The sequence below is a fragment of the Diorhabda carinulata genome, chromosome 6, assembly GCF_026250575.1.
Source record: "Diorhabda carinulata isolate Delta chromosome 6, icDioCari1.1, whole genome shotgun sequence".
Taxonomy (NCBI): domain Eukaryota; kingdom Metazoa; phylum Arthropoda; class Insecta; order Coleoptera; family Chrysomelidae; genus Diorhabda; species Diorhabda carinulata.
This window is the reverse complement of record NC_079465.1, coordinates 3515721-3533446: the sequence shown is the minus strand read 5'-3', so window position 1 is coordinate 3533446 and position 17726 is coordinate 3515721. Positions and strand designations below refer to the sequence as shown.

The 17726-nt window shown below is 31.6% G+C and overlaps 1 protein-coding gene across 3 annotated transcripts; it reads right to left on the bottom strand.

The window, feature by feature from the left end:
- Positions 1-8846: 8846 nt before the first annotated feature.
- Positions 8847-17644, bottom strand: LOC130894709 (uncharacterized). Of its 3 annotated transcripts, none has more exons than XM_057801660.1 (15): positions 16983-17644; positions 16548-16838; positions 16241-16415; positions 14705-14781; positions 14426-14628; positions 14195-14363; positions 13671-14136; positions 13402-13610; positions 12623-13121; positions 12167-12500; positions 11443-12104; positions 11151-11387; positions 10760-11101; positions 9811-10098; positions 8847-9691 (listed from the first exon to the last, which is right to left on the bottom strand). In XM_057801660.1, exons 1-15 carry the CDS (start codon positions 17010-17012, stop codon positions 9459-9461), a joined length of 4215 nt encoding a protein of 1404 aa, XP_057657643.1. In that variant the 5' UTR covers positions 17013-17644; the 3' UTR covers positions 8847-9458. The 3 variants fall into 3 exon arrangements, with proteins under 3 accessions (XP_057657643.1, XP_057657641.1, XP_057657642.1); XM_057801658.1 differs by having other exon boundaries at positions 10754-11101; positions 16983-17208; XM_057801659.1 differs by having other exon boundaries at positions 10754-11101; positions 11443-12101; positions 16983-17150.
- Between the last annotated feature and the right edge of the window lie 82 nt (positions 17645-17726).

Below are 17726 nucleotides of genomic sequence, written 5' to 3'. Positions count from 1 at the left end.
TTACTCAAAAAGGATAATAGCAATATACAGAGTTTGAGAGGTAGCTACAACAGGACTGCTATCGGTTTAATTTAATTTTTCTGCTAAGTGATCGAGAAATTGTGTATATGTTGATTTGGACACTTTATATACATTAGATTTATTCAAAAAAGATGATAGCAATATACAGGGTGCGTCAATAGAAATAAAAATTAAGATATGGCTACAATAGGACTGCCATCGGTGTATTTTTACAAAATGATCGAGAAGTTGTGTATATGTTGATTTGGGCCACATGGTAAACATTAGATTTTATTCAAAAAAAGTTATTGCAATATACAGGGTGTGTCGATAGAAAATAAAAAGTGATAGGTTGCTACATCGTGATTGCTATCGGTTTATTTTTTCAATTTTTTTGCTAAGTGGTCGAGAAATTGTGTATATGTTGATTTGGGACACATGATATTCATTAGATTTTACTTATAAAAGACAACAGCAGTTATAAAATCACTTATCATGTATAAATTAAGAATTATAATCACTAAATCTAATGTATGATAATAATAACTCTACAAAAATTGCGTAAAATCTACTATTTGTGAATATGTAAAAAGATAATGTTGCATATAGTCAACAAATTGAAGCCAGAAATCATTTATTTGAATAATAATATACGGATTTCTAACATTTATAAGTATTAATTATACTAAATAAAAAAAGCCACATTTTCAAATTTGATTTGTCGATAATACAACCCGTTAAAAACTAAATTTCATAATAATATAATTGGACTGTTCCGAACCACAAAAGGCGACAAAAAATTAGTAAAAAACGCTTCAACTTTTTAGGACACTAAAGATATTGTATCATAGATAATAAGCATCCTCATTGACAAATACTGTATACAATATTTTATATCAAACAAGTAAATCCTTAAAACAGACCATTAGTAATTGTGCAAAGTATAATATATCAAAATTAGAAGTACCTAGCGCCACCTATCGTCAAATAACTTAGACAGATGAGTGGTAAGTTGACTATACTGATTATTCTCTAATATTAATAGTATATTATTAAAAAGCTATTAACGTGTCATTTATGACTAAGTATATCAATTAAATATTTTTTTTTTTTCAACTCTAGCCTATAACCAAACCTTCACTATCGATACGTATAATTTATTTTTTGATCTTATCTATTCAACATTAAATTTTTTTAATAAAAAAGCACTGCAATCAAAAATACCGACGTTTTATCAAATGTCCACACTTCCGCCAAGATAATTGAAATTCAAAGCACACCACTACCTACACATTTGGCAACCTCGCGAGAAACTGCCTCTCGAAGTCCGCGCACTTGGCAACATTGACAGTTGAAATGACAGTTATCGTTGCAATGTGCACTCAAAAAATGGAGAAAAAGATGGTGGATGATTAAAATGTACAGAAACAGTGCAGGAAATTTGGCAACATCGCGAAAAACTGCCTCTCGAAGTCCGCGCACTTGGTAATCAAAGGCAGAGATTTAGAAGACCTGAATTTCACTTTCGCCTCCGATCAAAGTTTTCGGGAAGCGCGGTTTGGGTAGTGGACGCCATGACTTCCACCAAGTGATTGACGAAATGCTTAGTAAAAATTGTCCTAGACCATCAAGCGGCTTGATCATCCGCCTGAGTTGTTCAAACTTTCTGTCAATCACCGTCAATACCTACTTCAAACGCCAAACTATCAATCACGCTTGATACAATCAATTTACTCAAGCATTTGATAGTGTGGAGCCTCCAATTCATCAGACATTTGGTTATATTTAAAAATGAAAAAATTGAAACACGACTAAACTGATTTAGTTGAGGTCCTTCGAACAAAATTGAGCTTGTAACACATTGAAAGGAGCCCTAATTCTTCATCCGGGTCCTATTATTAACAAGTTTTGCTAAAACAAGGGTAGTTCTGGTCTATAATTAACTTATTTTCACTATTCCTTCATGTTTATAGGCAGATTTTTGAAGATTATTACTTTGGATCTGTCTTCTTTGTTAAACTACTTCCATAGGAACTCTTATGGAACATGCTGCTCGAAACCGTAATAACCAACGGTCTGACACGCACCTCCATGTCCACGGTTTAGCCTACATTCAATCTCTGAAGATGATAACTTGGTTATCGAAACGCATGTATGTAGTGTTCAGTATTTTTTCAATTATTTAGAGTTTCTATAGAGACCAACATGATTTAAGTGATGTCCTAATCACAAATTCGATATTCCCTTTTATGTATATATAAGCGTTTTATGTAATGGGATTGTGGCAAAATTAAACGCCAAAGTGTACTAACTCTAATATATTTCCGAGCTTTTGAAACACTTATGTATTCATTGTCTGGAACTGTACAATATAAAAAAGTATAATAATAATAAAAATTACTGACATTAATTTGTTAAGAATCACGGCGTGTGAATTATTGTAAGTAATTTTTATTATTATTATACTTTTTTATATTGTACTTGATCATAATTCTAGTCCCAGACGATGAATACATAAGTGTTTAGAAAGGTCGGTAATATATTAGAGTTAGTACACTTTGGCGTTTAATTTTGCCACAATCCCACTACGAAAACGCTCATAATGTAGCTGGCAAAATACAGAAATGAGATTTATTAGGAAAATAGATAATACATCAAGATACGGTAAAACACTGTAAGAAAAAATTGAATAGAAAAACCAATTCAAAACAAATAGAAGAAAGACAATCAAGAAAAGAGAAGCCGGGTAGAAGAAATTATAATAATGACAGGAAATTAATTAACAGACACAGGATAGGAAAGGATGAAGCCCACATAATGACTCAACTCAAGCATGCCTTACACCTGGAAAAGTAAATAAAATTTTTCAAATTTCTGATGTATTCACTAAATTAGTTATGCCCTAAGAATTAATAGTATTGAACGCACTGTTTACACTATCACTACTATCAGTCCTAGACGTGGAAAACATAAGTATTCGAAAACTCGGAAATATATTAGTGTTAGTACACTCAGGTGTTCAACTTTGCCACAATCCCACAACGAAATCGCTCATAATCTAGACGAAGACTTTGTTATCGAAAAACGAATCAGTGTAATTGTTTAATGTCGGTGTAGTGGTAGTGTAAACAGTGTGTTCAGAATAAATATCAAGAAAGTTTCAGAAATTCCAAATCAGTAAAAATTTTTTAATCACGATTTCTGTTATTTATGATTATATTCCTTGTTCAGCCTCTCTAGTTACCAATGAATGCTAAAAATTAATTAATTAGACACTTTTGTTATAAACTGCTTGGGAGTTTACTATTTCTAAAATATTTACTGTTTTTTTTTTTTAATTCGGAACAGTCCTCATTTTTTATACTACAAATTTAAATCAAAATTGCAATAATTCCAAGAAAACTTGTATATATTTAGCAATAATTGTAAAAATAAATTAATATTTTGAATTTATTTTTTTTTACAATAAAAAACCACAAAAAATTGTATTGTTAAATATATTAACGGAAAAATAGTATAGGGGATGAAAGTACTCAGAAAAATACTTGGGGGATGAAAATTAACAATCAGTAATGGAGAAGCAGAACAAATTATGATCTGAAAGAAATATATAACGATATCACACAAGAGGCCTTACAAGTATTATGTAATCAATTGAGGGGGTCGAAAAAGTATTTGCTTCGTTTCTTTTTGATGATATGGAGGGGTTGATTGAGGTGGTAATTACGTCGACAGTAGTTATTTACACAGAAGGCAACCCCCCCATTGTCTATACATGTAACCGAAATTGTTTTCGAACAGTTTGAGAAATTTCTTACAAATACAAAATTAGTTACAAGCAAAGCCTATTTGGGAACTTGATATTATTGTCTCTGAAAAAATTGCAAGCAACGATTAAGAATAAATCCAATCGAAAATTTTTTTTTCATGGTATAAGTACTAGCGAAGATATTATTAATAACTTTTTAACGAAAACATCTTGATAAATACCGAGCAACAAAAGTAATAAATTGAAAAAAAAATCATTCATATAGTTATTTCATTACATTCTGTAGTTTAAAGTTGATTAAATAATGGATGCATATAGAAGTAATGAGTTACTAGTCGTGGATAAATTATAGTTTTCTACTCGCATAAAATGAGTTACTATAACCTTCAACGTACACTGGAGGATAATTAAAACTATATGTTCAACTAGGTTTTATCGACCAAATTTTATTTTATAACCTCAAAAAATTCAAAATAGTGGTTTGAATGTATTCCGAAGAATTTTAGGAAGTTAACGAACCAGCTCAAAGTGTTTAAAGATCAATTTAGATATATTAAAAGAAAATACCATTTTTTAATTGATAATAAAAGTTAATTTACTTAAAAAAAACTCATCAAAAACATCTCACATTTTGTAAAAAAAATTAGTTAATCATATACCAATGTTTCCCTAAGCTTTTATTTAGGGGGGGGGTAAATAATTTTAGTAAATCTGCTTAAACAATACTGGAACAGCCCCCCAAATAGTCACCAATATTGGGCTGAACAATAACAAGCGAAATAACAAAGAATCCTCAGATACCAGTAATGAGGTATTCAGAATAAGTATCGAAAACTACTAAACACCATAAAAACCAAGAAAGGTCAGTTATTTAGGGGGTATAATAAAAGGTACCTAATAAATATACCAGAAGATGGATAAGCTCAATTGAAATTGAACCAGATTGGGAGTAGAAGAACCAAATTGTTATGAAGATAAATAATAAAAGAAGAAGAGAGCATAAAAAGAGAGGTGGTTGGGGTATATTTACAAAATAAATGCAAATATAATGGTTAAAAGAACACAACTGGAGGGAGAGGTAATCAGAAGAAGACGCAGGTTGAAATTTAAAAAGAAATTAATACGTTTATATCGATTTTTTAGTCTAGAAAGGTGAAATATACGATAATATGTAAATAACTTACACTATATCTTGTATAATGTGAAAATATGTAAATTATTGCTAAATATATATATAAAAAAACGTAATATTAATAAGATTTTTAACACATATGAGATTTTTGGACAAATAATTTTAATAAACAAAAAAATTAAGTCTGAAATCAGACACTTTATTCAAAGTTCTAAAAATACTAAGAAATGGGAAATCGAACAATGTAAAACTAATAAAAATGGTGTATTGAGACAAGATGAAGAAGAAGAAGAAATTATAGAGGTGTGGAGGGAATACTTTGAAGAAATACTTAATGTAGAAGAGAGAAATAACTGGAAATACAATATGAAAGGCATCTAAAACTAGAAAGATAACCGATAGAGAAGAAGTAATACGGAAACTAAAAAGAGGTTAAGCATGACAATATCAAATCAGAAATATTACAAAATTTGAGACAAAGGGGTATGAAGAAGCTAAAAAAATACATCAAATATAGATGGAAGATTGGGATTTAATAAAGGAGATAGCAGTAATTATAGGGGAATAACATTATTAATCCACAAGAGTATCAAGAAAAACAGACTAAGGAAAATCATGGATAACCAATTGGGGGAATCGCTTAAGGAAAATAAGAAGTACACATTAAAACAGTTAATAGAAAAAAACTGAAAACAAATCAAAAAAAGTATACGTCGGTTTTATAGGTATCTAAAAAGCATTTGATAACGTCGATGAAATCAAATATTGGAATAGTTTTACAACAAAGAGGAGTTACATCACAGGCAGGCTATGTTATTGACACTTTAGAAATTGAAGAACGAACTGAAATTCCCCAAGATGATTTGCAAAAAAAATTTGAGACAGTTAGTTTTCCTTTTTTGAAAAAGATGCAACTGCCAATGATCCCGATGTGGATTTTCCACCTTCAATCCCAATCACCGATGCAGATAAATCATTACATGAAAAAGAACAACAATTAATAAATACAAGAGCTGATAGTATGGAAAAACATCTTTGATTAAAATAATAAACAAAAAAAATTATTAGTCGGAGGAAAAAGACATTCTTCGAGATAGTGCTTTGGACGTGAACAAAATTCCAACTGAAGAATTAGATCCTTTGAAACGAAAGTTGAAATTTTTAAAGGAAATTTAGAAATGCAAATTTTGAGTCTTGAACAGGAGGTAGAAACTAAAAAAGGTTAGGTTAGAAAAAGCAAATTGGAAGTTTGGAAAAAGAACTTGAGACTCCTACAGAGGTTGGGGATGTCAAATTGAGAAACAATATCAAAAGTATATATGAAAAACAAGAAATCAGATAACCAATCCGAGAATTTTAAGAGGAATAAAACAGAGGGGGAGTACTGAGTGGGAGAGCTATTCATAATGATAATGGATGTTGTAGTGGAAGAAATGAAAACAAAAGTGAAACAGATAAAAGTAGGATACAGAAATATGAAAATGGTTGTTCGCTAAAATTGAAATAGGCATTAAAATTGAAGAACAATGGGGAAATGAGAAGAAAACATCAAAAATGAAATAGATGGAACAAATGAAGAGTTTCAAATATTTAGGTGTTGACATACAGACCGATGGAAATCTCAAAGCAGAGGTGAATTAAAGAATCAAACTTTGTTGTGTTGCACAAAAATTTTATGAAAAGAAAAATAAAAACATCAAAAAGGAGTATAAATCAATATTCCCACCTTTTTCATAAATGGTAACGAAAGCTGGGTCCTTACAAACTCACTTAAAAGCAAAATTCAAGCAGCTGAAATGAAGTGCTCATGCAGAGTCAGAGGTGTCACTAGAAGATATCGAATAAAATATGAAACGATCAGACAAAACTTAAATACAGAACCTGTGATTAAAAACAATTGAAAAACTTAGACGGTAGGTAAGCTAGAGAAATGGAAAAGAGAAAGCCCAAGGAAATCGGCTTGGGATACATATGGGTCTACGATTATATATATAAAAATATAAATTAGTAAACACGAATAAAAATAAGTATATAATAAAATATAATACAGTAATAAATTATTTTCAATATAACAATTCTGTTTACAAATTAAAAATAACTAAAATAGTCCAGAAATGTAAAAACAAAAAGCGTTATACACCAAAATTGTGATTTTTGTTTGATTATTATTATATTTGTTAATCTCATATGTGTGAAAATATAGTAAACCTAACCTTTGAATAAATAAAGTTGGACTAACCTTGCACCGTTCCTTCCATTTGAAGGACGGCACGTGGATCCCTCCTCTCAGCTGTTGTGAACACAGATGGACCTACCTTTTAGTTGAATACACACACACACACCTCCGTCAATGAAGGTCGTTACAATACCCCACAATTTATTTTTAATTATTAAATTAGACGAAATTTTTCAATAATCATCATTTGTGATATTACGTAAACTTGTTGGATCTTTCTTGTGAAATGAAAATGTTCACTTTGACCTCAAATAAAAATAAGTTAAATCTGTAAGAAACAAGGCTCATTATGGTTTCAATCTTCATAATTTCTACTTAAAACCTTATATGCCAGAGCAATAAAGCAAATATATGTCAAAATACGACGCTGCAATAATTTCAAAAAGCAACTAGAAAAATATTCAATGTGTTCGATTATAAGCAAACAACTTTAGTTAGGTTCGATCAAAAATACAAAATTAACTTTTTGGTGCCCAACAAAAAGTATCAATGTTTAAATATGTTTTGATTCCACTTATTTAGATTTAAAATATTATGATCCATATCCCTATATGTTTATCTTTCGAAATAAGACACTGCAATAAGTGAAAAAACCGAAGGTCACATTTCAACATTTTTAAACTGAACTTGTTAAATTTGGCAAAAAAAGTATTGGAAATGAGTCATAAAGCTTTTACAAACATATATTGTTGTGTTTGAAGCTTGAAACAAAAGAAATAAGTGACTAAAGGCCGATTTCTTCGCGTTCTAATAAAATACAAAATAATTATTAGATACATAACTTTAGTAGGAACTTCTAATTGTTTTAAATTTTTACAATTTCTTCAGCCTAGTTGGTTTGAATCCGAACTAACTAATAAGTATTTGTCACTTTATTATGTACTTAACAAATACTCTACGGTTGGTAACACCATGAGTGATACCTATATAGCAATGGTCCATGTTTTGAATAAGGAAAGAAATAAACGAAAAAACGTTCTTCTATTGATGGTTTCCTATGATCAGTGCTTGTGACAACGATTAAAAAAATTTTTAAAGTTTTTTCTTGAAAAATTGTGTGACGACTATTTCAAAAAATGAACTAATCAAATATGTATAATAAATACTAACCACTTTTGATGTATAATATTTTAGGTTGAGTTTCTACTAAACTCTTTAATTGAAATTGTTTAGTTGGCAAATAACTCGATTTATTCGAAAGTTTAATTCATAGAAGGTGAAGAAACCGAATTTTTGGTTATTCGGTAAATAATTTTTCAAAAAGCAGTTGGGAAAGTCTTCGAAATGTCGAAATAACTTATAATTTAAGTTATTAGTCTTGAAAAGTTGAATAAAAAGTTCATTTTTGACGACCCACAAAAACTATTAAATTTATTTGATTTTGATGTTAAATTTAGTTTGAATCTTAGTATTTTTAATCGAAACATTCAAAATATATGGACAAGTTTCATTGTTTCTCATTATTTTATATAAAACCTGCATGATTATGGAAAGCGAACGGAGAAATAATTCAACAAGTTAATAGATAAAAAGGTAATAAATTAAAATAAAAATGAAAATAGGTGACCAAACTTTTAGCATATTTGATAAAATTTCGTCTATTCAATATTTAAATATACTCAATAATAAACACATCTAAATATATTAACATTATTTTTTGTACATAACATCGTGTGTTTTTTTCCTTTTTGGTTAGAGCTAAAATACAATTTAAATAAATAAATAAAACATTTATTTTACTGTACAAAGGAGTCTAGACAAAAAAAGTTGAAAAATAATAATATTAACCGTCCCGATTGTTCACCTGTGTTCACTTTCACCCGAATCACAGCTAAAAGCGTCCCTTTAACTAATTTACAAAAAAAAGAATTTTACAATCAGTTCCTTCTTCGCGATATTTTTAAAATCTATTTACAATTATTTAAAGCACTTATATTCAAAACAAAGGTCAGCCAAAGGGGTTTATACACATAATTATTGCGTCAGATACGACGAACCAATTTTATATATTCATTTATATAAATATTTTTTCATATTTTCCTTCTTAGGTAAAAGTATTTAATAATGATAATAATAATATAAAGATCTCTTATAATGATTTTACACACGATCAATCAAATTCGCTATAAATATAGAAATATTTGCACTTTATCTTAATAATTATTATACTGTTCAATAATAAAAAGAAAAAATTCCTTCGAGATCTGTTATCATGATTATTATTATCATTATTCGTATTTGATACTTTATGATTTTACCTACACTATTGTATATATATATAAAAAAAGTTCTAAAAACCGTCTAAAATCTTTAAAAACGTTTTACTCCCCCGGGGGGCCGTCTAATGTTTCTTCCGTACCGCTATTTTCTTGTGGAAGCGGTCTTTCGTCCACAACCGGCGTACATTTACCATCTTGAGGTACTTCTGATTCCATATCAACACCATCATCAAATTTACCATCGTCTTCACCTTTATCATAACAATTATTCTCACTCTCTCCACTTTCCATCACTACAGGATCATTTGGTCCTTCTGTCATCGATTCATCACCACCTTAAAAAAAATTAATAGAATCAAATTATTAATAATTCTGTTCCATTTGGGTATTTCATTCCTCTATCCCTTCAAAGGTTTATATAATTTTTATTTTACTGAAAATCTCTTAAACTTACCCTCATCCAAGAAAGATGCTCCAGTACATTCTTCATTACCATCTCCTTCTCCGTCATCTCCAGGTGGAGGTGACGAGCCCCATCTACTTCTTCTACCGCCTCTACCGGATGTATTAAACTCTGGTCTCACCCACAATCGATCATCTCGTCTAGGGGTACCTCTAAATCTTGGACCACCTCTAAATGATGGTCCATCAAAAGGTGGTGGACCAGGTTGTCCATCAAAGGAATTCTCATAAGATGGTGGACCGTCAAATGGAGGTCCATCGAAACGTGGATTAAAGCCGCCTGTGAGAAATTAATAACAATAAAAAAAATATTTTTAAATGGATTGAGGAAATTATTCATGTCGAGGAAGGGATTCATTGGGTTTAGCCCTGATACACTTTCATTTACATTTTTCATCTTTCGACTGTTTCTGCAAATAACTTCCTCTGTAAAACAATAATCCTTCGACCCCCGACTGAGCGTTACCTGACCAAGAGAATTCCAAGTTACCTTCTTTTAAAAATTTCAAGTCACCTTTCCATTATAACCCTAATATCCTAAAAGCATAACCCTGAAATTAGTATACGTTTTAGGGAAAACCAACATCCCTCTACCTTTAACATTGTTTCATGGCACCCCTTGGATGGAACTGTTAAACATTCTTTCTCGATGCAGCGAAGGTATCAGCGGAGCTATGCTGCTCATAGAGATTTGGCACACGCGACTTAGTTTAGTTTTATGTTTTGTAAACATGTTTTGTTTCTCGAAGGACCAAACAATTGTTAATGCTCTGATTCAATAGCTATACTTAGTGAACTACTATTCGAACTAAGGTTGTCCTGTTTTTACCTAAGAAATCTATAATACCCGGGAATTGAGATTTCCTTTCTCAAATTCATTATTGGATGGGCATTGCTTATATGCTAAAAATAATGATTAGTTAATTATAACTTACCCCTACCTCTACCTCTGAAGAACATCGCTCTTCCTCGCCCCCTACCTCTACCCCTCGGTGCGAAATCGTCTCTAGGGTAAAAATCTTCACGAGGCATGCCTCTCATACCGCCCCTTCTTCCACCTCGCATAAATCTGTCATTAAACGGCGGCATTATACCGGGCGTTCCGTCCATTATAGGAGGTCCATCGGGGAATCCCATCGGCGGTCCATCCATCATATTCATTTCCGGCGGACCGTCCATGCGCATGTCGCGACCGCCGCGTCTATTACCTCGACCTCTACCTCTTCCTCTCATCTGCATACCGTCGTCGAACATCATCGGCGGACCGCCATCGTTGAAAAAACCTGTTTAAAAAAAAATCAAACGAAAATCTAATTTTGTTATTCAATATACCTCTAGGTGGTCCTTCGTTGAACATTCCCATAGGAGGTGTTCCATCATTGAATATCGGAGGAGCGTCGAATATACCCCTAGGAGGAAGATCAAATACTCCAGGTGGACCTTCGAATGGGGGTGGACCATTAAATGGTGGTGGAGCATCGAAGGATGGAGGAGTCTCATAAGAGGGAGCTTCAAAATTGAGCGATTCCTTCTTATCTGTTTCCTCGGATGTTTTATCTTCTTCAGAATCTAGATTATTTATTAAATTGTATTTAAAATACATTATTATTAATATAAAACTTACTGTTATCTTTTTCAGTTTTATTATCTTCCCCTACTGTTTCTCCAACATCGTTTTTCGTATTGGCAACATTATTTTCTTTACTCTTTCCTTTTTCTTCATCTTTATGTTCGACAGTTTCATCTTTTCTATCTTCACTATCATTTTTTTTGTTTTCTATATTCGATGCACCTTCAGATTTATTTTTGTTCTCACTGGATCTATCTCTCTCTCTACTACTTCTGTTTAACTGATCTCTCTGTCTAAACGAATTTTCTCTATCGCGCCCGAACTCGTCCTCAGATCTTCCGTTATTTCTAAATGGTGCAAATTTAAATGAAGGATCTCTATCTCTGTTAAATCGATCACTTCTGCTTCTATCTCTATCTTCGTAACCTCCACCCATCCCGGCCATTTCTCTTAAACGGTCGTTGAGCGTCTTTTCCTTTTCTCTTCTATCATCCCTTTCTGAATCTCTGGTATCTCTTCTATCTCTATCGCCGAAACGGTTACCGCGATCCCTATCTCTATTATCACGACGATCGTCTCGTCTATCTCTATCACGATCTCTACCTCTACTACTATCTCTATCGTTTCTGTAACGCCGATCCCGATCCCTGTCGCCTCTATCTCTGTCTCTATCGCGACTATGACGTTCGCGACTCCTATCTCTATCTCGTTCTCTACTACAGATATGAAAATAGAGGTTAATTAAAAATTTTATATTCGGCGTGCATTATCTACTTACTTATCTCTATCTCTGTCTCTACTCCTGTTACGTCTATCTCTATCTTCTCTTCTATCCCTTCTATCGTCATCCCTGTTAGACCTATTAAACTGACCTAGAGGTGGATTTTCGTTGAAAGTTTTGTTTTCCATTGTTTTCGAATCGGCGTCTTCCATTTCTATATCCATGGTGTCTTCGTGCGGAGCAGGCGGCTGAGGTACAATACCAAATGATTGAGTGATGCTCATTAACGATTCACCAATACTGTGAAGATTGGCGTCGGCGTTAACGTTCGATTTGTTTTCTAACGTTGGTAGTTGAGGTGGCATCATGTTAGGCGGTCCTACTTTGAAACCTTAATTCAAAATATATTAGTAGGTGAATTTTCTCAAAGTCGATTTTAAATAAATGGTTTATTCGAACTAATTCATTACAGATGCACGAGAAAGTTTTGGACGAATTTTAAAATTACCTTACCTTGGAAATGCGACCCAATTCCCAATCCCATCATGGGTGGTCCGGCCATATTAGGCGGTGGAACTCCTATAGGTATATTAGGCATATTCGGTAAACTCGGCATATTAGGAATATTAGGCATCATACCGGGCGGTACATTCATACCCAATAATCTATTGTTAAATTGGAAAGGATTCACCATTGGCATTATAGGCGGGGGTTGTAATAAACCAGTTCCAGGCATAGGTGGAGGTTGGCTAGTATCTATTGTAGTAGTAGTGGTTCCAGTGTTTATAGAGATATTAGTTATTTCTACATTGGGTTTTTTACCCATTTTTTCTACTTTTTCTTTCATCCATTGCGGCATAGTTTCTTCATCTATCATACCACCATCTTCTAATAGATCAATATCTATATCTTGTTTTATTTTCGTATATGGTATATATGAAACACCTAAATCACCTTCCCAATAATCTTTCAAATCTTTACCTTTGACTCCTTTCCCCGGAGCCCATGCAAGCTAAAAAAAATTAATTAGAAAGTTAATTTAACCCATTAGTGACCAGCTACAATTAAAGTTGCACGACTATTCAAAATAGTACAGCATTAAGGGAAACTTTTAATGTTAGAAGGGTGGTTTAGTTAACAATGAGGAGTTGTTTTGGATAATTCTTGTCATAATATTCCCAATGGGAAATTGAATATGGTCCAATGAAATGACAATGACAACACAAGGTCCAAAAAACAAAATCAATAAAAAAGTTTTGGACGTTAATGAGTTAATTGAATAGATTTTTTACCGTTATAGATTTCCCGTGTAAATTATGTCCTTTTAATTTTGTCAAGCATTTAGCCGCATCTTGTCGCCTTAACATTACTATAAATGCACATCCTCTTGGTGGTATTAAATCTATACTGACTACATCTCCGTATTCACCAAACGTATTAGACAGATCGTCCTGATGTACTAATTTTGACAGATGTCCGACCCATAAAGTTGTACTACACACTTTAAACAAAAAATCATTATCTTCCATTTATTTTTCGCAATTTTTATACTTCTACTTACCACTAAGATGATCTTTCTTAATAGATGGCAACCCTCTCTTTTTCCTCTCCCTATCTCTTTCAGTTTCTTTCTCTCGTTCTTTACTCTTATCTCTTTTACTTCTTTCTCTTGACCTTGATCTACGTCTTCTCGATCCTGATCTTGACCTAGATCGCCTCCTATCTCTGTCCCTATCCCTTCCTCTTCTATCTCTCGATCTAGATCTGCTTCTCCTCCTCTTCCTATACCTATCTTCATTAGGTGAAACTGAACGGGAGTCGTCTTGATCAAGAGTGATGACTTCGACTTCGGCGTTATCATCTTGATGTTGATTTGATTTTTCAACAATAACTTGATTTGACTGTTGTTCTAAGTTTTGATGATATTGAGGAGCTGGGGGGTTCATACCTTCCATGTAATAATTGTTTTGCATAGAGAGATGGTTTGAACTACTGCGGAATTCACATTCTGAAGCGAATGGAAGATTCTAGAAAAAATATGAGTTAGAAATATCATATGATATAAAAAAAATTTATTTTTCTTACTGGTACAGTTTGAGCAAGATGCTTGTCAAATTCTTCTTCCTGTTGCTTCATTTCCTGCATTTTTCTTATTCTATCACTATCCAAGTCTTGGATTTGTGGTTGGACAGCATTTGCCATGGTTTGTTGCAGTGTCTGAAGCTGTCTAAGAACTTCTGGGTTTGTCAAAAGGCTAAAAAAATGATAGATTTGAGCATTTAATACTCAATCTATACATTATATCACTCAAATTACCTTGTAACTGGTAAAATTGATTCGGCAGTAGGTTGTTGGGGCCTTGGCGAAGGATGAATATCATCATCATCTTCATCATAATCAAAATCTAATAATTTTTTATCAAAATGAACTTGTTCAGTCCTTGTGGAATTTTCTACATTCTTAGATATGAGCCTTTGAAGTTGTTGTAACTGTTGCAGCACATTTGGATCTGTCAAATTCTGGATGTGAAATAAATTAATAATTTTTCAATATAAAATTTCAAATCAAATGAAAAGTAAATAAAATTTTATTTACCAAATTTGTAGTCGACCCATGAAGAGTTTCGTTGCCTTGCTGACCTTTGGTGGGTGTTCTTTGAAGGGCTGGTGAACCTTGAAAGAAAAAGGAAATTCATACCCTTAAATTATTTGAACTATCAATTAAAATCATTACTACAAAGTTATTTATTACCTTGCATCATTTCATATAAAATCAATACACTAAAATTAAAAAAACTACTTGATCTTCTTAGAATTTGATGAAATTTGGTATGAAGGTTATCCTCATAGAGGAAGTTAAATTTTTTTGAAATATCTTTATATTTTGTAGTTGTGGGCGACCGTGAAGTTGTCGAGCACATAGGCCTTCAGATAGGCCCATCATACCCTTAGAAATATATTGAACAGTTTCAGAATTACAGCTTTGTAAAGTTGCCCAAAATACACCTAAAAAATGTATCTAGCATATTTCAAAATAACCATTGCTTTTCTCATAATTGAGCTAGAGATGGAGCAGTGTCACTTTACTCAGTTTTAAATGCTTTCTTTTGATATACAACACAACATACTTTTTATAAAAAGTGGTTCTAAAATCAAAATTTTGATTCTAATTATCTCAAAAAGTGCATTTGTGAAAATTGTCAAACAATTTCAAAGTGAGAAGATGATGAGTTCATAAGTAAATGATAATTTTTAAAAAAGAAGTTTTATGAAACTTAAAATTAAATTTATGAGATTACATTTTAAGCAAAAGTTTGCAGAACTTTATTATTCGTGTTGTTTTTATGATGTTATTACATAATTTCTTCTAATATACAAAGTACATCTGTCAGTGGTATCCACAATATGCTTTTTTGGATATAAAAATGATGACAAAGGACCAGCAGGAGGCATAAAAGTCACTTTCAGTTCATTGTCTTCATTCTTATCCAACACATATGCCAGTATAATCACCATCATAAATCATTTAAGTAAAGTTAGGATAAATAGTATTGAACTTATACAAAAATTATAAAACACCTGTTATAAAAATTATTGTTTAACTATGAACCCATTAGGTTCCCACTCTGAAATTTACAAAATCACTTACCAAAAGTATAATCTTTTCATAGGAACTTTTCAAAAACATTCATTTTTAAGAAAATCAAAATTTTAAATTGGATTTTTCAAAAATAGTTTCCAAAACAAAGTATGTGGTGTTGTAAATCAAAAGAAAGAGCATTTAAATCTATGGTGATTTTAAAATACGTCTGTTATATTTTATAGGTGTATTTTGGCTGTAATTTTTCAACTTTTTGAGATACTGGAATAAAAAAATGGCATTTTTCTAAATCTCTAATAGAAAAACCTTCATACCAAATTTCTTTAATTTCTGAGTGGGAGTCAGGTTTATACCCCATGTTGATTTGATATGAAATAGCCCTTACCCTAAATAAACTAAAATAAATATTTCAGTGACCCTCTATGTTTCACTCAATCAAAAAATTTATTTAACTGGAGTTAAAGTTACATAACAATAAATTGAAAACATTCTAAAAATTCTCAAGAACTAGAATAAATTTACAATAAATACCTTTGATTATTGATGATGATGTGGTATTATTAAAACCATTCGCTGATTGTTGCATGGCATCAATTTCTTTATAAATTGGATTATTGGGATCAGCTAAATCAAATAATGGTTGTATCACCTCAGGTAGAAATACGTTATTCTTTTGCCAAAGGTTGAGCACTCTAATTATTTTACTCTAAAATAAAAAACATATTGAACTAACCTGATCCAAATATGTCATAATAGAATACAATCAACAAGTCAGGATTTGAAACTCAAAATATTGATATATATTCACTACCTACTGTTAAAAAAAAACAACACTTACTTTATCTTCAGGAGGGCACTTGAACAAATTCACAAAAGTCTGTTGCATATTTTTCGCAAATCTAGGGGCGAAAACATCTTTATCTGCACCAAATTGGTGTCTGGATTGTCTCACTATAGAGTCTATAACGTACAGTCCAGGCACTTTATATTCGGATTTACATTTCAAGATGAACTTTTCTACACTTTGCACTACGTGTTTGTAAAATTTGATGGCCTTAATTGCCCCTCTCGTTAGAGCAGTCATCTTGGCCTTAGATATCGGAGGTTTCACCTCGTACAAGGAGGATAGCTGAAAAATAAAAAATTATTTTAGTAGTAACAAGATTAAAAGATGTGATAACTAAGATAATAAGCCGGTATACGATTTTTCCACCCAAAAATCAGGCGTCTTATTAGTAACATTTATAGACATATAATGTATACAGATATTTACCTCCTGGTTAAAGGACTTAACAGCGTCCATGATTATTGAGTGAGTATATATAAATAATCAATGTAAAAGAATCATTTCCCTACAAATCTCATTGTTTTTTTGAAAATACAAGTAGCATCTATTACTACGACGCCATTTTAATATTGACTTATTAGATTGACGTATGACAATTTAACTGTTTCCGTTTTGATGATGTTTCCTAGTTTTTCACGATGTCCACTAACATTTTGAAATGTGCTCGGGAACCATAGAAAATTGTATAATTGGTAATTAATCATACATATACAATATTAATTTTGAGTAGAAATGCTCTATATATTTTGAAATTTTTCGTAAATAACTTGATTATTTTCCTCACTCTTGAATTAAATATTGATATTTAATGTAAAACTTGTTCAAGAACACGTTCACTGCAGAGCAATATTTACAGAAATTATTGCACGCCAAAAAATTTGATCATATGAATACTAAGTATATATTTATAAGAAATATTTTAAAATAATATGCTTTATTTGGATTTTAGATAAATATTTCAAGTAAACACCAACTATAAATAACTTGAAAGGAGTAAAGGCATAGTTGGACAAGTTATTGTAAATCAGTTAGTAATTATTTTATAACCAATCACATTAAATCTGTTGAATTGTGCCATTTTCTTTTCTTTTTCTAATCTTGAAAAAATCCCCAAAAAAAACAGAAATAATAGATGTTTAATTGAATGTGCCATCTATACAGAAACTTAAA